The 23,415-nt window shown below is 40.0% G+C and overlaps 1 protein-coding gene across 1 annotated transcript in view; it reads left to right on the forward strand.

Annotated features, from left to right (window-relative positions):
• The first annotated feature begins 234 nt into the window (after positions 1–234).
• P3H2 (prolyl 3-hydroxylase 2) overlaps positions 235–23,415 on the forward strand; it is a 195,302-nt gene continuing 172,121 nt past the window's right edge. Inside the window, exon 1 of the mRNA XM_055407984.2 lies at positions 235–920. Within this exon, the coding sequence (XP_055263959.1) occupies positions 441–920 (480 nt within the window). The 5' untranslated portion in view covers positions 235–440. The remainder of the gene's footprint in view (positions 921–23,415) is intronic.

The following is a 23,415-nucleotide window of genomic DNA, read 5'->3' on the forward strand; positions in this document are numbered from 1 at the left end:
TTCCTCTCTAAGAAAAGGGAGTCATCATGTCCATTCCGCAACCTCGAAGGGAACCCATATATCAGGCTCGCCCCCCGCCCCCTCCTTGGCTGGCCCCCAGCGGCGCCGGCTCTCTGGCTGACACCAGGGTGTCTGCCTCTGGCCTCCTGGAGGCTGCGGCCCGAGCCTGCAGGGCGCGCGCTGAGCGCCGGCGAGCGGCTCGCGGAGGCTCGGGCAGCAGGAGGAGCGTGTGAGCTGTGGGCGTCCCTTTAAGAGCGGCCGTCCGAGCCGGCCTCCGCCTCTCAGTCCGCCGAGCGCCGCCGGTCACCTGAGGCTCGCAGGGCAGCCGGCTGGCGGCGGGGCCGGCCGTCGCGCTAGAGGAGCCGGGAGACGCGACGCAGACGCCAGGTGCCGGGAGCCGACTGCGGGCGTGGCCGGCCGGCGCCCGTCCGCCACGGGGGATGCGGGAGCGCATCTGGGCGCCGCTGCCGCTGCCGCTGCTGCTACCCTGGCTACTGCTGCCGCCGCCGCTATGGGGCGGCCCCCCGGACAGCCGGCGCCCGGAGCGGGAGCCCGAGCCCGGGCCTTTGCAGCCCTTCGACCTGCTCTACGCCAGCGGCGTGGCCGCCTACTACAGCGGGGACTACGAGCTGGCTGTGCGCGACCTGGAAGCGGCTCTGCGCAGCCACCGGCGCCTGCGGGAGGTCCGCGCGCGCTGCGCCCGCCACTGCGCCGCCCGCCGCCCGCTCGCGCCCCCCGGCGCTGGCCCGGGAGCCGAGCTGCCCTTCTTCCGCGCGCTGCTCGAGCGGGCGCGCTGCTCCCGCAGCTGCCAGAGCCAGCGCCTAGGGGGCCCCGCGTCCCGCCACCGCGCCAGCGAGGATGTGCGCAGCGACTTCCAGCGCAGAGTGCCCTACAACTACCTGCAGCGGGCCTACATCAAGGTACCCAGAGCGCACACCTCACGCCCTCCCGCGCCTCCGAGATGTCTCGAGCCCTCCCGCGGCTCCCATCTTCCTGGTCGTCGCGCGGCTCCTTAGCGGGTCAGACTGGGTCTCCTTGAACGGTTCTGTTTCTATGTGAATCTAGATATCTAGAGGCCCGAGCTGAGCTCTGAAACCAAGACTAGATGAATCTGGGCAAGCCATTAGCTCTTAAGGCATCCTCCTCTCTCTCAAAAAGAGGACTGCATTGATAAAATGTACCCATTCAGCGCTGTCTGAACATTGGCAGAACCGGACCTAGTGTAGGATCTCCTCTCGCTTCGTTTCTTGGTCTAGCTTCACCTCGTTTCTCTTCCATCTCCGCTCCCACATCCCTCATACAGGCTAGTGTACACCTTTTCTTTGAAGTTTAACACAGAGTGTTCCCAGAACAGCTGAGTTAAAGGTAGCCTTGCTCTGAATCCCTTTCCTCTTTCTCCCTGCACCTACACAGAAAGGGAAGATCAAAGGTTAAAGAGGAGGTATGCGTGGAAGAAGTGAGGTAGTCTCACTTAAAGTACCCAAAGTGCTGACTCTGTCCTTTGATAGAGCGCTTCTAGTTTCTGGAAGTAAGCATCGTACTGAGTTGTTCACCATCAGATACCCGCTCCTTCTGGTTTTATTTGTATTCAACTTGCCTGAAGTTAGTGACGGGAGGTAAACAGTGTACTGACATTTTCCGCACGTTCACAATTTTGAAGATCCATGTGGATGCTTCAGCAGAGACAATTTAGCCTGTTTCTCAGTCTCCCATTCTCTCTTATCTATGTTTCTCCGAACTTATACTTTCTCCCCTTTTTGCCTTTCTTTGTCCTTTTGTCAACGTCTCTTCTCCAGCTGTTGAAGTGGCAGCTTTGGGGGTTGGTTGGTCATGCCAGCCAATAGACTGGGCTACATTTCTGGGATGGTGACAATACACACCAGGTGCAGATTTTCTGATGTCTTTTGCAGCTCATCCCACAAGATCTTTGCAGATTTGCAGTTGTTGGTGGCGCTTGGGAAATCACAACCATAACTCACTCTTAGCTCACAGTGCTCTGGCTAAAGTGTTGGATTTAGTATCTTGGGCAAGAAATAAGGAGAAAGCCTGAATTCTTTTCAGCATATGTCTTCTACTGGCTTGTGCATCCTTAAGGATTTGCTGAGACATGTATTACTTATAAATCTGCTTTCTCTTAAATGAATATCACAGTTTTGGGTAGTCTTAGAGAAATCAGTCAGTATTAGGCAGAGAGGGGCCTGTGAGTACCCAACAGCTGAAGGTACACTCGGATGGTTCCCAGAGCAGAACGTGGGTGGTCCAGATTGGTCCCTGTAACACTATCTTCCCAGGAGTCTCAGATGTGAGGTTGGCAGTCCCACTGATTGTTCTGTCACACATCTTGGGTACATTTTTCTTTTTCAGGTCTGGGAAAGGAATGCATATTTATTTTCACTCCTATAAAAATAAATAACCATGAGGTAATTCTCAGAATGTGAGTGTCTTTGGTTCTGTAATTACCCTTGCTTCACTGCTAATGTTAACATTTATCATGCTGCTGCTTCCATCTCCTGTTGGAAGTCAAAGAAGATGAAGCCACAGGTTTAACATGCCTCAGGTTTTACAGTAAATTGGTTACAGGAGTTAGTCGCTTATGGGTAGTTCTCTGGGTAAACTACTGGGTGTGGTCTGATGAACCAATGAAGCTGAAGAAGTCCCTTGAAAAATATGTGAGTTCATGTGCTAATTTCTGTTTTACCAGCAATGTTTCTGAGAGCAGAACACATCTTGCATCTTCTTCCTGTTCATTTCTACTCCAATAGGCAGTTTCTTGGGTCTACAGAATTGATGATCTCTTAAGGAGGAGATCTTCTGACCCCTTTGGAAATTCATTTTTGGTGAGTTGGAGTCATCAGGACTATCTTTATGAGCATCAAATAAGGTGTTCCCTCAACCCAAGAAATCCACACTTTTAGCCTTTGCTTGGCTCCTTGGAAATTTGACTCATAAACACATACATACACAATCTTCTGAGCGCACACCAAAATTCTGAAAATAACAGAGTATCATTGGGCTCTGACAGGTTTGAATTCTAAAGTGTTCATTCCCTGAATATGCCTGCATATGATCATGGTACCTTGTGTTGCTGACTTACTTTGGACTTCAGTGATGCATGTGCACTTGAAAAGGATAATCCTGGGCCAGATTGAATTCAGTGAGGACTTTGTAACTAAGATTTGAGATCGTGAATCCTGTGATACGGTTAGAGCTGGTAGACTTCCTAGAGATAAGGAAATGCATTTGTTCTCAGCTAAGGGTTTGCAAACTCTGGGAGCTCTCCAGAGATGCTGTTGCTCCCCCAAATTCCAGTTAGTGAGCAACTAATGGAAGCGGATTCTCTATGCTAGAGTATTGGAAGGGAGAGATTGAGAATTGTGAAATCTAAGGCCTGTTGATATCAATTTCTCATATCATAATGAGGAAAGGAGAATCCAGATAGGAAAAGGGGCTTACCCAATGTCACATGTGATTTGCCTTGATTAATTGAGTATAGGACTGGGAGTCAAAGGTCCAGGCTCTGCCAATAATTGATCATGCCTGTGCACACCCACTACCCCCTGGGGTCACCTCAGATCCCACGGAATGCTGAGTCCCCGGGGCTATCCATTTGCCAGATTTGGACAGCTCCAGGAATGAGTCAGTCCTTGTGCTGTGGGGTAACAGACATTCATTGTATTTATCTTCAGGGTTATTCTGTAGAGTCTTCCTTAAGTCCTGGCATGCTGGTAATTCCTCTGAGGTGAGGCGGTAGGTCTACTTAGATTCCAAGCACACTTTTTTGTTTAAAGGCAGGGCAAGACTCTAGACTTTAAAATTCTATTATTTCAGATTGTATCATATAACTCATAATTCACAGCCTAAAATCTAAGATAAAGCTTTGATCAAAATAGTCTTTGCTTGGAAACCTTCACTGGTTTCCCTCTGCTACTGTATAGAGCCCACAGTGTTTACTATAGCCTATCTGACCTTTAGCTTTACTGGCTCAATTTCTCCCCAACTCTGCCATCCTTCAGCCAGAGGGAGCAATGGATGCTTAATCTTTTGTGTCTGACACTTTTGCACATCTGGGTTTGTTTATTCTTCTTTGAGAGGCATAGAGGCTCTGGAATGGGATCAATCTGAGATTGAACTTTAGCTCTTCAATCTCCAGCTCTGTGACTGTGAAAACTTCTCATAAACTTTCTAAGCTTTAGTTTCCCCATCTTGTAGATAATAGAAATAATAGAACCTAACTGGTTGGTTTAGGTTTAAGAGAGGATTTATATAAGGCACCCAGAACAGGGCCTATTTCTATTTCCAGAAACATTGGAAATGTGTTTCTTATTATTAGTTATAATAATAGTATGTTTAATTATAATAGTAGCAGACTTAGTTATAGTGGTAGTAGATTAGTTATAATAAGAGCAGTAGATTTTCCCATTCTCTGTGTGTTCAAATGGTAACTATGCAAGTATGAGCATGTGTGCTAAGTTGCTTTAGTTGTGTCCAAATCTTTGTGACTCTATGGACTATAGTCCTGAAGTTTCCTCTGTCCATGGGATTCTCCAAGCAAGAATACTAGAGTGGGTTGCCATGCCCTCCTCCAGGGGATCTTCCCGACCCAGGAATCGGATGTGCATCTCTTAGGTCTCCTGAATTGGCAGGTGGGATCCTTACCACTAGTACCATGTGGGAAGCACAAATGTACCTATTTCTGTGACATCCTCTTTTCCTCAATTGGCAGCCCCCAACAGTCCATTATTTCTCCCTCCTCTTAATATCCATAGGAAAGAATATGATCCTCTCATATCATGTTTCAGTTTTAACATTATTTTGGAGACATTCATGTGTTTGTTATCACTTACATGAGCTCCTGGAGATCACAGAAGGGGCATAGTCACTTTTGTACCTCCTAACTCAGGAGCTTCCAGATCTGGAAGATCAGTAGATAGATGATTATTAGAAATCACCTGGGCATTAAAAATATAATTTAAAATTGGAGATTTAGGTTTATTAGGTCTGAGTTCAGTCTCAGCATCTATATCCCCCCTATCCCAACCAAATACCTAAAACAGGGAGTGGTAGCAGTAAATGTTCATCATATGTTTGTTCAACGAATGATAGCTCAGTTGCTTGTGTATAAAATATTGTTGAGAAAGATTGTTGCATGGTGATAGGAAGTCTTCTCATATTAGTTATCAGGTTTCATGGCTGGTAAGTTGGGGAAGAAAGTTACAGAAGAACTGTAGACTGCTTGACTTTTCACTCTTTTCCATTTGCAAGTTTTGGCTAATGTTGCAAACTTCCTTTCCCTTCTCCATCTTTTTTCTAATTTAATCCTTATTTTCTGAAACTATGCTTTGGAAAATTCTTGACACGCTGTGCCTACTTTATGTACATTGATGGAATTTAACCAAATGTAAGAGAGATCCTTTTCTTTTTCCCTTATCTGTGTATTTTACAATCAGGAATACTTTGACAGTATCTGTTTTTCTTTCAGTGTTCCCAGCCATTTAGTAAAAGAAAAAAAAAGATATCCAGTGCTGTTTATTTTTATTTTTTTATTTTTACTTAAAACAAGCTTGTCCTTCCATGTTTTGTTTCTAAACTGGAGCTGTGTGCCATTTGACATTTGTTTTTCTTCTTAAGGTTAGAGGCGGGGGTGAGGGGGAGAAATGCAATTAAGTTAGGCAATTCTCTCTCCCTCCTACAGTCATCTTCCCCCAAATTCCTTTTTCTTGACCATAATTTATTTTATTAGTGTTTTCTAAAAAAGAAAAAAAGCAAGCTCAAAGATTTTCCTTACTCTTTTTCTGCTTTATCCATTTCTTTCTCCTTCTAGATGAATGCTTTAAGATAAATGAGTTTGAAACCTAGGTCACATGATATGTGCTTGATAAATATTATTGTAGTTCAGAATAAAAGCTTTTCCCAAGTCTCATATTTAAATCTCTTTTTAACCTATCTGTAGACTATGTACATTTTGTCCACAAATTATTTCAAATAGGGAGTTGAATTTATGTCTTCTTGAAGTAGTTGTTTTGAAATTTCCTGGTGGTTATTTCCCCAAGGGAGGTGGCTTTTTTTTCTTTCGTCTTATTACAGTTTTTTTTCCCAGGCTTGATTTATCAAAATCCACTAGTCATCTTCTTTCTGTCTCACTAGTTAGGAAACAAACCTGGGAACTTCTTGGTGTAGCCAGCTCTTAGGTCCTCCTTAGCTAAGGAGATGGAATATCAATTGCTTCCTGCTAGGAGGCTGACTTTATGAAGGCCCAGTCAGCTCTTTATCAATCACTCATTGTGACTGGCAAATAGTAGCTTAAAATTCAATTAAATGAAGGGAGCAATTGCTTACAAATTTTCTCCTATTTTAGTCTGGTGAAAACTTTTCCCAAATCTCAAACCTATAAAGGGATTTCTTTATAGGTTTTAATAAAAGGAAGTAATAAATGACTTGTCTGTCTTCACAGATTCCATCTCTGAGACTCAAATGTATTCTGTCATGAATATCATTTGCTCAGTGATAAACTCCAAAGGGATAGGTGTGTGAAATTCTTTTGGGAATGTTTGATAAAATGTCAGCTTGCTTTGTGGATGGAGTTTAAAATTTTTGAAAGGTGGATGGATTCATCTAAAATGAAAACTCATTAGATTTGGTATAATAGTGGTTCTTTTGTACTAGTAAGGACTTGAGTAAGGATCTTAGAGAACTGGAAGGGACGCCAAGGGAATATCTTTTTCAACTCTGTCTCTTCAAGTTAAATAGTTGGTTTGGGACAGTGAAGTAAGGATGAGAGAGGGAGGAATACATATTTTGCCTAAGAAATGTGGTCTTGCAAGAATGAGGAGTGATAATTATTAAAAGCATTAAAATGCTACAACTGGAAGGACCCTCAGAAATCATAAAGTCTGTCTTTGTTACTTGATAGCTGATGGCCTCAGAGGTTCCATAATGAATCAAGGAGGATCAGCAAGTGGAGCTGGGTCAGAACATCCAGTGCTCTTCTGGGCTTCCCAGGTGATGCTAATGGTAAAGAACCTGCCTGCCAATAAGAGACGCTTGTTTGATTCCTGGGTCAGGAAGATCCCCTGGAGAAGGAAATGGCAACCCATTCCACGGACAGAGGAGAATGGTGGGCTACAGACCATGGGTTGGCAAAGAATTGGACAAGACTGAAATGACTTAGGATGCATGCACAATGCTCTTTACAGACTCTATGGAAGGGGCATGGTTACCTCCAGAGGGGCAGTCTGGTAAATCAGTGGTGCCACTGAGAACTGCAGTGGACCTGGTGCCTCCAGAGATGGAGCAGACACAAGGCCCAACTTCCTGGACTGCCCCACCTACCCTGCATTTTCATTCACATGAAATGTAGGCCACTTAGCCAAGAGTCACAGTCGTCTGGTGGAAAATTTTGCATTTCTCATTAGGAAAAAATAATTTCTCCTGTCTTTTTTTCCATTCAGCTTTTCTCCTATAATTCTTTTTCGGTCCTTTTATCCAGCCCTCCTTTCCTGCTGACTGACTTCCTAGCTATGTAATTTCCACGAGGGATGGCCTTCATTTGCCAAATGTCCCAAACACATTAAAAAAAAAAAAAAAAAAGGTGGAGTCAGCCTTCTGTGTGATATGTTTCAGTGCTGTGTGTATGATTTTGGGGGTTTAGTACTGAGGCGAGCTGCTGGCTATGATCAGAAGCTGATTTCACTTGACTACACCCCTCTCTGCTTTACTTTCTTTCTACGTTTCTCTTCTTTCCTGTTCCTTGTCCTGCTGATGATCTCCATAGCGAAATTACACCTGCCAAGTAGCAGGTTGAGGAAATCAATCAAGGGAAGAGAGAAACAAGTAGCAGTCCAGGTAATGTCAGGATTCTGGTTCTAATTAAATTAATCCCAGAGAACCTCTTATTTAATTTGATACGTAGACATAGGCATCTACTTCTATGAAATTCTTTTTATGTCATTTTCACCCATATGATCTGTGCAAGAGTTGGGTATATGTTGGGAAAGATACTCATTTCCCTGTCTTCTTAGGTCCCCATCTTTCTGCAACTGCTTCCTGCCACATTAATAGAACATATGTGCTCCTACCCTTTCATTTTAGAGAAGGGAAAATAAAGTCTGGAAAAGAATCAAGTTGTCCACATGTATCCAGCAATTTAATGGAAGAACCAGGATTAGAATCTAAGAACCCTGATTCCTACCTCTGTGACTTTGCTGATGACCACTATTTATAAGACACACACTGAATACCTGAACTTGCCAAAGTTAATATCATATGCATAACATGCCACTTACATTATTTCCCAAATGAGATATACCTTGAAAGTAAAAGCTACCTTATGAATGTTATTCCTTGCACTACTGTTCTGCCCACTTCTGGGAAAAGCTCAGAAACAGGATCCTGGATTAATACTATTCTCCAATATACCTAATGAAAATGAATGAGCAAAGAATCTTCTTTGGAAGGGAAATGAAGGTATAAGAGCCAGAAAGAGGGAGATCCAAGATGTCAGATTTTCCAGAAGTTCAAGGCTATCAAAATGATTCTGCTGGAATTCATTATCTACAAATAATAGATTCAGTTTTTCTGCAAGCAATGAGACCCTGCTGAAGATTACAGCATAATTATATTGGAACTCTGGAAGAGGAGTGGAGAAAAGCAAAAGATATGATAAAATAAATCTGAAACAAAACAGAGGAACTGTTAACAAACCCTGAATCGCAGTAAAGCTAATTGAGCCAATTTTGATTTATTCTTTCTGCTTGAATGATAAATTTCTAGTTTTCACTTTGCCAAGATCAATAGGCTTGCATGAAGAAATCAACACATAATTAGGACACCAGACAGAGTGGATTACCTTAAAGCCAGATTTGGCTGGTTTCAAAAATGATCTCAAATTATAGTGTCAAAGACTAATCCAGAAAGCCATAAAAATTATTTCCCCACTGAAGTAAAAATTATTTCTTAGTAATATTTTTCAGGCTGAATCCAGGATCAACAATCACCATTTGATTGTAGCCCAAGGCATTTAGAAATGCTACTAGGGATGGAGATTTTCACAATCATTGTTTCTATAGGATGACATAGGACTCAGTTATATAATGAAGTCTGCAGGTTTTTGGATCAGTAGGTATTTAAGTTTGAGTTTCTCAGCCTTGGCTTACTGATATTTGGGATGATTGATTTTTGTTGTGATAGGTTGTCCTTCGCATTTTAGGATCGCATCATCCCTGACTTTTACCTACTAGACAGCAGTCGCAACACACTTCATATTGCTTCTAAGCTGTGACAACCAAAGATGTCTCTGTACATTGCAACATGTCTCTTGGAGTCAAAATCACCCTATTTTGAGAACCACTGACTTAAACCTGTAGCCTTATTTAAGATAACTAGACATTAAGATTCACTTCAGTTCACTTCAGTCGCTCATTCGTGTCCGACTCTTTGTGACCCCATGAATCACAGCACGCCAGTCCTCCCTGTCCATCACCAACTCCCGGAGTTCACTCAAACTCATGTCCATCGAGTATGTGATGCCATCCAGCCATCTCATTCTCTGTCGTCCCCTTCTTCTCCCGCCCCCAGTCCTTCCCAGCCTCAGAGTCTTTTCCAGTGAGTCAACTCGTCGCATGAGGTGGCCAAAGTATTGGAGTTTCAGCTTTAGCATCAGTCCTTCCAATGAACACCCAGGACTGATCTCCTTTGGAATGGACTGGTTGGATCTCCTTGCAGTCCAAGGGACTCTCAAGAGTCTTCTCCAGCACCACAGTTCAAAAGCATCAATTCTTTGGCGATCAGCTTTCCTCACAGTCCAACTCTCACATCCATACATGACCACTGGAAAAACCATAGCCTTGACTAGACGGACCTTTGTTGACAAAGTAATGTCTCTGCTTTTTAATACACTATCTAGACAAGTACAAATCAAGTGTTTGACAACATATGCTAGATGGCACTGGGCCCACTGATGAATCATATTTATGAAAATGTTTGGCTTTAGCGTGATACCTTTTATGAGGGGAATTCCAATTGAAATAGAGCCTCCTTCTTCAAGATGCAAATCACTTGGCTTACACTCCTTAGCTGGTCTTCCCTCATGGCTAAGCTAGTTCAAGTTGCAGGAAAACCAGAGTAACTAGCCTCTCTCTACTTCTTATTGGAATATGACAGCATAGGTTACTTTAGCAATACAAACTAACACCTTTCAATCGTGAACTCCAAACTCCAGAATTAATGTATTTTTTATTCAACTTGGAAAGTACCCAAACTCAGTCATTTAAAAGTAATCCACTGCAACTCTTAGTTTTCTTGGGGTTAGTTCTCTATTACATATGCTCATAGAAAACAGCTTGACTCAAACCCAGAATGCCAACTTATAGGATACTGGAAAGTGAGAAAAATGAGAGGGGATCACAAGTAAAAGGAATGATTGTGAGATTGAGAGAAAGAGAAGCTCAGAGGGTATCTCAGTCCTTTTGAGCTGGTATAACAGAAGACCATATACTGGTGACTTATAAACAAAAGTTATTAATTATCTATTAATTCTTAGAGTTCTGGAAACTGGGAGGTGAAGACCATGGTACCTGCAGGTTCAGTGTCTGGTGAGAGTCATGCTCTGCTGTAACCTCTCACAATGCAGAGTAGTTTCTGGACCTCTTTTATAAAGGCATGAATTCATTTAATGCTCACCTTGTAATACCTTGGGAACTAGGTTTCAACATATGAATGTTGGGGAACACAAACATTCATCCCATAGCAGAGGGAAATGGAGAAATGGATGGAGAAAGACGGAGTGATGATAGCAAAAATTAATAAAGGAAGGCAAGAACAGTAAGTTAAAGGCTGAGAGGGCCCAGCATGTGAGAGGAGTTTACACGAAACAAACATGGATGTTGCATTCTCTGAAATCCATGTCTCTGTAATAAAACCAATCATTCAGAAGCAGATTTTGGTCATTCTTCACCCAGAGGCCCCATACTCGGTTGAGACATTTCTGTCATGATAAGGCCCAGGGTAGCAGAGTCATTCCATTTCTGTGTGGAACAGAGAAGGGAGGGATGTCTTGATTTTACATGACCTGCACTCAATGTTTACCAAATGTTAAGGGGAAATGCCATTTTGCTGTTTCAGGTTTCTTTGAAATTCTAGATGGAGCTAAATGTTCTCTTTTTCTTCATTTTGTAATAGGATCACTGATTAAATGGCTAAATGGTATATCTAAGATCCCACAGCTGGTAAGTAAGGAGTAAGAATCTGAATCCAGGTTTTTCTGTGACAAAACTCGAGTTCTCACCTCTTACAACTTTTGGTTTTGACATGAAACAGGCCTATGTTCACTGGAAGGACTGACTGTGAAACTCCAGTACTTTGGCTACCTGATGTGAAGAACTGACTCATTTGAAAAGACTCTGATGCTGGGAAAGATTGAAGGCGGGAGGAGAAGGGAACGACAGAGGATGAGATAGTTGGATGGTATCACCCACTCAATGAACATGAGTTTGAGTAAACTCTGGGAGTTGGTGATGGACAGGGAAACCTGGTGTACTGCAGTCCATGGGGTCGCAAAGAGGCAAACACGACTGAGCAACTGAACTGAACTGAACTGAGGCCTGTATTCAAGAGTCCTCCCTTTTAGTGTATGACACTAGAAAAGTTTGCATGTGTAAATATGAGTTCCTTATTTAGAAAATGGGGATACCTACTTCCCTGGCTTCTTGTGAGAAGTTAATTTAAAAAAGAAAAAACTATTTTGAGTTCATCTAGGTCAGCATTGACACAGAAGTACAACTGATCCTTGAACAGCACGGTTTGAACTATGAGGATACTATGGCATTGCATGATCCTGTTGTTGATTCTGCAGATTCAGAACTATGGATAAAGAGGACCAACTGTAAATTATATGCCGATTAAAAACAAATTATTGGAGTGTAGTTGCTTTACAATGTTGTATTAGTTTCTACTGTCCAGAAAAGTGAATCAACTATATATATACATATATCCCCTCTATTTTGGATTTCCTTTCCATTTAGGTCACCTCAGAGCGTTGAGTGGAGTTCTCTGTGTTATAAAGTAGGTTTTCATTAGTTTATAAGCAGATTTAGACCACACAGAGGTTGGAGCCTCTATCCCTCCATATTTATCAAGGGTCAACTTATTTCCTTGCCTCATAGCTGCTGTGCAGAGAGGAAATCTGTAAGGAAATATGAGAGGCAAAAGAAGACTTAGACATTATGATAAATTAAAACAGTAAGTACAGTACTTAGAGTAGGTAGAGAAAACTTGATTACACACAAAACAAAAATTTGACCTGCTCAGTTGGAGCTCCTAACTTCAAGTTCAATCCCCTAGACATTGCAGTGTAAGCTTACTGGCCTCCTTTCAACATCAGACTAAAACAAAAGTTCTTCTTACTGATATCTTGAGATTGTTTTTTGCCGCTTTGAAAAAGTCCTTTTGCTTGCGCCCCATTTCATTCTCCATCCCCCTGATTTCACAATTTCCACAAGATTGTGGTCTCTTCTTTGTATTTGTCAAAAATGGACTGTGTTCAAACACATTCCAAACCTTTGCTGTTTTCTATTAACAGATTAAAATCTCTTCCCACAGACCAACACACCCTGGGAATTTTAAACTGCTTTAAGCCTTTTCACCACCCTGATCTAGAGTACTTCTGGGAGATGGCCTAGGTTTGGGAATCAACAAACATCTCTTCATCACAGACACCAGAAATAAGACTGCTTCTTGTATGACAGGCAAATGGGAGAGTAGCTCAAATAAAATAGAGGGAATTATGAGTTCAGAAATCAGGCAGTTTATGCTGCGTCCCCAGTGGTGTCATTAATGCCTTTAGGTCTCTATTTGAACAAGGGCAGAATTGGACCAGATGGCTTATAAGAACTCTTCTACCTCTCTCAGCCTGAAAGTGAAAGTCGCACAGTCATGTCTGACTCTTTGCAACCCCATGGACTATACAGTCCATGGAATTCTCCAGGCCAGATTACTGGAGTGGGTAGCCTTTCCATTCTCCAGGGGATCTTTCAACCCAGGGATCAAACCATTGTTGAATACTTTTATGGACTGGTGCAGTGAGCTGACTATCTATCTATGGATAAGAAAAATTATGAGATATGTAATGGAATACAGAGTAGTAGAATGGAAGTTTGAAAGGTCAAAAGACAGGAGATACTTTCAATGTGTCTGATGCTAGTCCTCATCTGTGGACAATCATTTTAAAATAAAATTTGAAGAAGGACACGCTAATATTTAATTTGGTGGAACTTTAAGAAGTACAAGATAAACTAGGGCACAAGCAGGAAGGACTAAAAGATATAAATAAAAGACTCAGAACTGTTTTATGAGAAACAGTTGAAATAGGGATGAGTAGACTAAACAAAAAAAGAAGCTTTGAAAAGATCATTATCTGAGACAACCGTTCTGGATCTTTATGGCACCTAGGAATTGAGCAAGTAGGATCAAGTAACAAAAGTTATGGAAAGCAGGATCTTGGCTCAAATATGGAAGACTTTCCCAACAATAACAGCTGTTCAAATATAATGAGTAGCCCAAGAAGAAGGTGTTCGAACGTAGGTCAGACAAATACTTAAATAGGGAGGTTTCATTTAAGATTCAAACATTAAAATGATGTTGAAATAAGATTTTTTTTTCAACACACACCATTTAATTGTATTTCTATTTTTAAAATATACATTTTTAAAGGTTACTTTCATTTATGGTTATTGGAAAATGACTGTATTCCTTGAGCCTATAGCATAGATAAGATTTAGTATATTTTCCAATCCAGAGTTAATAAGACTCTATGATCTTATTAATGAAAATTTGTCTTATATCCACAGATGGTGTATCATTAAAGATTTTTTCATTGGAAAAACCATGCAGCTTTTTCTCTATCCTCCTTCTTAATTCTGGCTAATGTACTCTTAGACCTGGGTCACCAGCACACTCCCTATAAATAACTTAAGGATAAAGGGAAAGAGAAAAAAAATAAAACAAAACAGTGCCATGGCCTCAAAACACACATGGAAACACACACATGGAATATTTAGCAGTAACTGCATCCATATGTATGATCTGCATCAGTCGTCTGATTTCTGGTTCAAGTATTGCTGAGATAACATCTGAAAAGGATTTAGTTGCAGCTCCATAGGACCAATGACAGTTTTAGGGTAAATGGGTGACAACTGATCAGAGTATCCATGCTTAGAAATTGAAAATTGGTGCACCTCTCTTAGCAAGTACATTACGATATACTCAGAAAACCCAGTTTCATTCACAGAGCCTTGGAGCTGCTATTCTAATTTGCTTTGTTTGTGTGCTATCCAGAGGCTAAACTGAAAAACTGGCCATAGTCCAGACTGCAGTTAAGTTATCAAACCTTTTGCCAATGTCAATTCTGTCCAGTTTCACATATGAGTTGCTAGGGGTTCTGCCCAGAATATTATGTTTAAGAATATTTAAAGAATATTAAATGTTCCTAAATAATAATTAAGAAATTCCTTTATCTGACTCCCTCTCCTCTGAAATTACTTTCTTACTTTTTAATTGGGGGGGGGGGGCGGGTGTGGAGGCGGTGCCTGGTACCCTTGGGGAGGAGGGGAGTGAAAGTCCAGGTTCCCTGCGCTAGGAGCTGACCAAGGTCAGGGGTCTGCAAGATTTTTTCCACTGGTATTTGGCTGGAGTTCCGAGGGTATCATCACAGATGTTCCTCTTCCATTGTCCTAAATATTCTCTTCCTTTAACTAAAAGGAACATGCTTTGGGGGGTACTTTTTGTGTCTGCTCCCATTGGTATGTCCAAGTTACAGGTTCTGCAGTCCGATCTAGGATGCATCAGTTCGGTTCAGTTCAGTCACTCAGTCGTGTCCGACTCTTTGCGACCCCATGGACTGCAGCACGCCAGGCTTCCCTGTCCATCACATGCTTCTGGAGTTTGTTCAAATTCATGTCCATTGAGTTGGTGATGCCATCCAACCACCTCGTCCTCTGTTGTCCCCTTCTCCTCCTACCTTCAATCTTTCCCGGCATCAGAGTCTTTTCAAGTGAGAGTTCTTCGCATCAGGTGGCCAAAGTATTGGAGTTTCAGCTTCAGCATCAGTCCTTCCAATGAATATTCAGGACTGATTTTCTTTAGGATTGACTGGATTGATCTCTGTGCAGTCCATGGAACTCTCAAGAGTCTTCTCCAATACCACAGTTCAAAAACATCAATTCTTTAGTGCTCAGCTTTCTTTATAGTCCAACTCTCACATCAAACATGGCTACTGGAAAAGCCATAGCTTTGACTAGATGGACCTTTGTTGGCAAAGTAATGTCTCTGCTTTTTAATATGCTGTGTAGGTTGGTCATAGCTTTTCTTCCAAGGGGTACATAGGAGACAAAAGGAAAACCCAAGAAATTTATCACGATGTTCAAGGGCCAGGTCCTTAGCCTGCCCACCTCTTCAGGCCGTCTTTCAGAGTTTTCCTGTGTTTTTGGTCTGGAGGTTTTAGGTGTGCTCAAGAGAAAGTCTAGGGAGAAATGAGTTTTTTCACTTTGTTCAGATTTAGAAGTCTTCATGCAGATTCATTTAAGTCATCTTTAAATTATAGTGATGATGATAAATACAATTGGAGTGGGCTTGATTTCAAAAAACTCAAAGTAATCTGTGTTATCAGTGCTTTACCACAAGAAAACTACAGAAAAGTCTTTCTAACAAAGCTCTAGTCAGATTCACCACCACTTCCACCACAACCGGGTTTATGTTAATGAAGTGAAGTTTGGAAAGCACATAAGGAGGGAAGGGGAGCTGGTTGCAGGGTAACAAACCTTGGTTGAAGTTGGAACTATCAGTCCTACCCACTGATTTGCAAAGAGGAGAGGGGGACGAGAGGTCAAGTCACTTACCAATGGTCAATGAGGTAATCAATCATGAGTATAATGAAACCTCCATAAAACCCCCAAAGAATGGGATCAGGAGGGCTCCTGGGTTGGTGAACAAGGAGAGGTGCTGGGTGAGTAGGGCATTCGAAGAGGGTTTAGAAGTTCTGTGCTCCTTCTCCATACATTTCCCTCTGCCTCTTATCCACTTGGTTGTTCCTGAGTTATATCCTTTTATAGTAAACCAGTGATCTAGTGAGTAAAAGCAAAAAAAAATCTCACCACCACTGAATCATTCCTAAGCAGATCGACTAGTCTGTGCTATGGTTCATGTCAAGTTGTTAAGAGTCTTTCCTGCTTTGGCTTTAAAGGTGTAAAATATATCAGTCCTTGGGCTAAGCTATCATCTGCCTGCCTTTTTACTTATTTATAGGTCTGTAGAGGAGACCCCTCTGGTATACTAGATTAAATGTGATTTAACTCTTCATAAATAAATAAATATGCAATCAGTTCATTTTCCCAACAGGATATTTAATAAAAATTTATTTACCATGTTACATGTGGGAGATTAGTTTATTTAGGATTTAGAATAAGAAAAGAATGCTCCTAAGAAGGGAACGACAGTAGATGAAATGGTTGAATGGCATCACCGACTCAATGAACATGAGTTTGGGTAGGCTCCGGGAGTTGGTGATGGACAGGGAGGCGTGGCATGCTGCAGCTGCAGTTCATGGGATTACAAAGAGTCGGACATGACTGAGCAGCTGAACTGAAATGAGGAAACAGTTCTCTCCTTTTTTTTTCCTCAGTGTTCCAAAATCCATATGACATTCCCATAATGTGGCTCAGTTGGTAAAGAATCTGCCTGCAATCTGCCTGCAATGTGGGAGGTATGGGTTCGATCCCTGGGTTGGGAATATCCTCTGGAGGAAGGCATGGCAATCCACTCCAGTATTCTTGCCTGGAGAATCCCATGGACAGAAGAGCCTGGTGGACTACAGTTCATGGGGTTGCAAACAGTTGGACACGACTGAGCGACTCAGCCCAGCAGATGTTCCAGGTTACTATGTGTAAGTCTTTTTTTTTTTTTTTGTATTTTTATTTATTTATTTTATTTTACAATATTGTATTGGTTTTGCCATATATTGACATGAATCCACCACGGGTGTACATGTGTTCCCCAGCCTGAAACCCCCTCCCACCTCCCTCCCCATCCCATCTCTCTGGGTCATCCCAGTGCACCGGTCCCGAGCACCCTGTATCATGCATCGAACCTGGACTGGTGATTTGTTTCACATATGATAATATACATGTTTCAATGTCATTCTCTCATATAATCCCACCCTTGCCCTCTCCCACAGAGTCCAAAAGACTGTCTATGTGTAAGTCTTTGACCTCAACATTCAAACATGGCTAACAACACTGTTTGATATTTTTTTGCACTTGGTAGGAACTTGACAGTTGTTTGTTGAAACTGAACTGTCAGTTTTCCTACAGCATGAATTTTTCGTTTAATACTCCTTGTGATTAGGCATTTGAAATTACCATTCTGTGCACTTGGACATAGTTTGTAAAGTGGGCTCTTTCATGGGGGTGACAACTTTATAAGTCAATTTATGATTATGAACATGAGTTTAGGTAGGTACACTGGAGACAGTGTTAGAATAAGGAGCTGGGAAGCTGTGGCTCTAAATATAACTGTAGCACTGACTCTATTGTGATGATGAATTTTCCTTTCCTGGACTTCAGTTTCTCCACTTACAAATGAAATGTTTGGAATATATAATCTTGAAAGTATCTACTAACTTTAATGTATTTTAATGTGTGGCTGAATATTTCCTCTGATAAAACAGGTCATTAAAATTTAGTAAACTGTGAATTTCAGTGATTGAACTGTTTGTACCTCAGTAACTTCTAGTATCTTACCCTCAGTTTTAAAAATTTTGATGTTTAGCAATACTCATATCAGATAAAATAGACTTTAAAACAAAGGTTGTGAAAAGAGACAAAGAAGGAAACTACATAATGATCAAAGGATCAATCCAAGAAGAAGATATAACAATTATAAATATTTATGCACCTAACATAGGAGCACCGCAATATGTAAGACAATTACTAACAAGTATGAAAGGGGAAATTAACAATAACACAATAATAGTGGGAGATTTTAACACCCCACTTACATCTATGGATAGATCAACTAAACAGAAAATTAACAAGGAAACACAATCTTTAAATGATATAATAGAAGAGTTAGACCTAATAGATATCTATAGGACATTTCACCCCAAAACAATGAATTTCACCTTTTTCTCAAGCGCACACGGAACCTTTTCCAGGATAGATCACATCCTGGGACATAAATCTAGCCTTGGTAAATTCAAAAAAATTGAAATCATTCCAAGCATCTTTTCTGACCACAATGCAGTAAGATTAGATCTCAATTACAGGAGAATAACTGTTAAAAGTGCCAACATATGGAGACTGAACAACACGCTGCTGAATAATGAACAAATCATAGAAGAAATCAAAAGAGACATCAAAATATGCATAGAAATGAATGAAAATGAAAACACAACAACCCAAAACCTCTGGGACACTGTAAAAGCAGTGCTAAGGGGGAAGTTCATAACAATACAGGCACACCTCAAGAAACAAGAAAAAAGTCAACTAAATAACCTAACTCTACATCTAAAGCAACTAGAAAAGGAAGAAATGAAGAACCCCAGGGTCAGTAGAAGGAAAGAAATCATAAAAATTAGGGCAGAGATAAATGCAAAAGAAACAAAAGAGACCATAGCAAAAATCAACAAAGCCAAAAGCTGGTTCTTTGAGAAGGTGAATAAAATTGACAAACCACTAGCCAGACTCATCAAGAAACAAAGGGAGAAGAACCAAATCAATAAAATTAGAAATGAAAATGGAGAGATCACAACTGACAACACAGAAATACAAAGGATTATTAGAGAATACTATCAGCAATTATATGGCAATAAAATGAATAACCTGGAAGAAATGGACAAATTCCTAGAAAAGTACAACTTTCCAAAACTGAACCAGGAAGAAATAGAAAATCTGAACAAACCCATCACAAGCACGGAAATTGAAACTGTAATCAAAAATCTCCCAGCAAACAAAAGCCCAGGTCCAGACGGCTTCACAGCTGAATTCTACCAAAAATTTAGAGAAGAGCTAACACCTATTCTACTCAAACTCTTCCAGAAAATAGCTGAGGAAGGGAAACTTCCAAACTCATTCTATGAGGCCACCATCACCCTAATCCCAAAACCTGGTAAAGACCCCACAAAAAAAGAAAACTATAGGCCAATATCACTGATGAACATAGATGCAAAAATCCTTAACAAAATTCTAGCAATCAGAATCCAACAACACATTAAGAAGATCATACATCATGACCAAGTGGGCTTTATCCCAGGAATGCAAGGATTCTTCAATATACGCAAATCAATCAACGTAATACACCACATTAACAAACTGAAAAATAAAAATCATATGATTATCTCAATAGATGCAGAGAAAGCCTTCGACAAAATTCAACATCCATTTTTGATAAAAACCCTCCAGAAAGTGGGAATTGAAGGGACATACCTCAACATAATAAAAGCTATATATGACAAACCCACAGCAAACATTATCCTCAATGGTGAAAAACTGAAAGCATTTCCCCTAAAGTCAGGAACAAGACAAGGGTGCCCACTCTCACCACTACTATTCAACATAGTTCTGGAAGTTTTGGCCACAGCAATCAGAGCAGAAAAAGACATAAAAGGAATACAAATTGGAAAAGAAGAAGTAAAGCTTTCACTGTTCGCTGATGACATGATCCTCTACACAGAAAACCCTAAAGACTCTACCAGAAAACTACTAGAGCTAATCAATGATTACAGTAAAGTTGCAGGATATAAAATCAACACACAGAAATCCCTTGCATTCCTATACACTAATAATGAGAAAATAGAAAGAGAAATTAAGGAAACTATTCCATTCACTGTTGCAATGAAAACAATTAAATACTTAGGAATATATCTACCTAAGGAAACAAAAGACTTGTACATAGAAAACTATAAAACACTAGTGAAAGTAATCAAAGAGGACACGAATAGATGGAGAAATATACCGTGTTCGTGGATTGGAAGAATAAATATTGTTAAAATGAGTATATTACCCAAAGTAATTTATACATTCAATGCAATCCCTATCAAGCTACCAACAATATTTTTCACAGAACTAGAACAAATAATCTCACAATTTGTATGGAAATACAAAAAACCTCGAATAGCCAAAGCAATCTTGAGGAAGAAGAATGGAACTGGGGGAATTAACCTGCCGGACTTCAGGCTCTATTACAAAGCCACAGTCATCAAGACAGTATGGTACTGGCATAAAGACAGAAATATAGATCAATGGAACAAAATAGAAAGCCCAGAGATAAACCCACGCTCCTATGGACACCTCATCTTCGACAAAGGAGGCAAGAATATAAAATGGAGAAAAGACAGTCTCTTTAACAAGTGGTGCTGGGAAAACTGGTCAGCCACTTGTAAAAGAATGAAACTAGAACACTTCCTAACACCATACACCAAAATAAACTCAAAATGGATTAAAGATCTAAATGTAAGACCAGAAACTATAAAACTCCTAGAGGAGAACGTAGGCAAAACACTCTCCGACATAAATCACAGCAGGATCCTCCAAGACCCACCTCCCAGAATATTGGAAATAAAAGCAAAAATAAACAAATGGGACCTAATTAAAATCAAAAGCTTCTGCACAGCAAAGGAAACTATAAGCAAGGTGAGAAGACAGCCTTCAGAATGGGAGAAAATAATAGCAAATGAAGCAACTGATAAAGGATTAATCTCCAAATTATATAAGCAGCTCCTGCAGCTTAATTCCAGAAAATTAAGTGACCCAATCAAAAAATGGGCCAAAGAACTGAACAGACATTTCTCCAAAGAAGACATAAAGATGGCTAATAAATACATGAAAAAATGCTCAACATCCCTCATCATCAGAGAAATGCAAATCAAAACCACAATGAGATACCATTTCACACCAGTCAGAATGGCTGCTATCCAAAAGTCTACATGCAATAAGTGCTGGAGAGGGTGTGGAGAGAAGGGAACCCTCTTACACTGTTGGTGGGAATGCAAACTAGTACAGCCACTATGGAGAACAGTGTGGAGATTCCTCAGAAAACTGGAAATAGAACTGCCATATGATCCAGCGATCGCACTCCTGGGCATACATACCGAGGAAACCAGAATTGAAAGAGACACATGTACTCCAATGTTCATTGCAGCACTGTTTATAATAGCCAGGACATGGAAGCAACCTAGATGTCCATCTGCAGATGAATGGATAAGAAAGCTTTGGTACATATACACAATGGAGTATTTCTCAGCCATCAAAAAGAATGCATTTGAATCAGTTTTAATGAGGTGGATGAAATTGGAGCCAATTATACAGAGTGAAGTAAGCCAGAAAGAAGAACATCAATACTGTATATTAACGCATATATATGGAATTTAGAAAAATGGTAACCTGAACCCTGTATAAGAGACTGCAAAAGAGACATAGGCATTTAGAACAGTCTTTGGGACTCTGTGGGAGAGGGTGAAGGTGGAATGATTGGGGAGAATGGAATTGTAGCATGTATATTATCATAAGTGACCAGTCCAGGTTCGATGCATACATTTTCCTCTGTTCATTTCTTTGCATTTGTGCTTTTTTAATAAAATTCTTTTTTAAAAATAAAAAAAAAATACAAAAAAAAATAAATAAAGTTTCTTTTTTCTACATTAAAAAAAAATTTTTTGATGTTATACACTAAAATGATAACATCAGGCAATATAAAATACTGACTATATTGGAGAGGAAAGCCAAATAGGCAAGCTTTTGCAATCAAAGAAATGTCTTTTTTTTTTTTTAGAAGTATCAGTGTCCTGAGGAAATATTTTGATCTCATCACTCAATTCAATAACTATATCTCTCTTCTTTATATTCAGTGTTAGAAAAAGCATATTTACTACACAGTTCTACAGACTTCCTTCTGAAAATTTATAAGCTAATAGTTAAGTTTCAGTTTTATTAAACATTTTCATTATTTCCTATAATTACAAGGACAATGGCAATGTCAAGATGAGAATATAAAATGTTAATACCAATTGTTCTTTATGAATAAAGCACTTTGAATATCAAGATTCAGGCAAGATCTCTTATTTGAAATTAACCTTTTTTTTGCTTCATTAAAAAATTGGTGCTCTGTCATCCATTTTGATTTCAACATGTCTTGTTCTAACCCACCCATGTTCTGATTCACAATATGAGTTAAACCAGAACATTAAAGTCTTTTCCATGATGCACAGACTTTTAGTGATAAATAAACAAGCTACTCTTGCTTTTTTCCTTGCATATGTACCAGTTGACCAGATAAGATTCTTCTCTAATGGATTATCCAACTATACAACAAATTATAGTTATAGCAAAACATTATAATAATTGACCTTCCACAGGGTATTATTGTACTGTTACATGCCATCTTGCAATCATTTGAAAATGAAATTTTCCAGAAGCTTGTTCTTCTGTAATTATTTTTGCTACAAAGAGCATAGCTTTGCAAAATGTCTTTTTTATCAGTTATATTATTTTTAGTTCTGGTATTTATTACTGTTTTTAACTCTACTATCAGGCTTTAGTGAATCACTAAAGGACCATGTTTTTTTTATTTTTTATTTTTGTAAAATGGTGCTATATCAAAATATAGCAATGATAATAGAATGGTAAATTTAATAATGATAAAACAATCCATAAATGTTATAAAGTAAGAAAGATGAAATGCACCTTGATAACTGAATGATAGCTGATAGGAAACTCCCAGAATGGTACAGCAAAGAGCTTGTATGACCTTAAGCATGTCATGATTATTAAAACCGTAATGGTACTTGTGGCTAATTCATGCTGATGTATGGCAGAAACCAACACAATACTGTAAAGCAATTATCCTCCAATTAAAAATTTTTTTTTCTATGAAAATTGTAGTTAAATTTACATTTTCAGTTAGTTAAATATGCCTTAACAGAATCATTTTTAAGTCTGAAACTGTTGGTGGTCCATGTAATAAGCCATGGACAATGGATATATTTTAAGTAATACTGGTTTAGAAAGTAAATAAGATAATGTTTTGTGACCTTCAGCAAGTTACTTAAAGCTTTTGTCTTTAAAACAAGGTTAAGTCCGTAGAGATGTTGTGAGGATTTATGAGAGGATACCCATCAGGCACCTAAAACATCTCCTGGCTCATAGAGTAAGCATTTAGTACATAATCATTGTTGCTGATGTCATATTATTATCATTGCTCTTTTTCTAATGGGTTGCCCATCATCTGTTATTGTTTCACATATTTCTTATATAACCTTAGAACTGTGACAGTTCTAATTTTTAGATGTCATCCTCTTAATTTTTAATTTAGTAGTGTGAGGTTAACTCTACCCTGCGTGCATGCATGCTAAGTCACTTCAGTTGTGTCCAGCTC

The sequence above is a fragment of the Moschus berezovskii genome, chromosome 1 (genome assembly GCF_049115385.1).
Source record: "Moschus berezovskii isolate FMDL1 chromosome 1, NW_MosBer_1.0, whole genome shotgun sequence".
NCBI lineage: Eukaryota > Metazoa > Chordata > Mammalia > Artiodactyla > Moschidae > Moschus > Moschus berezovskii.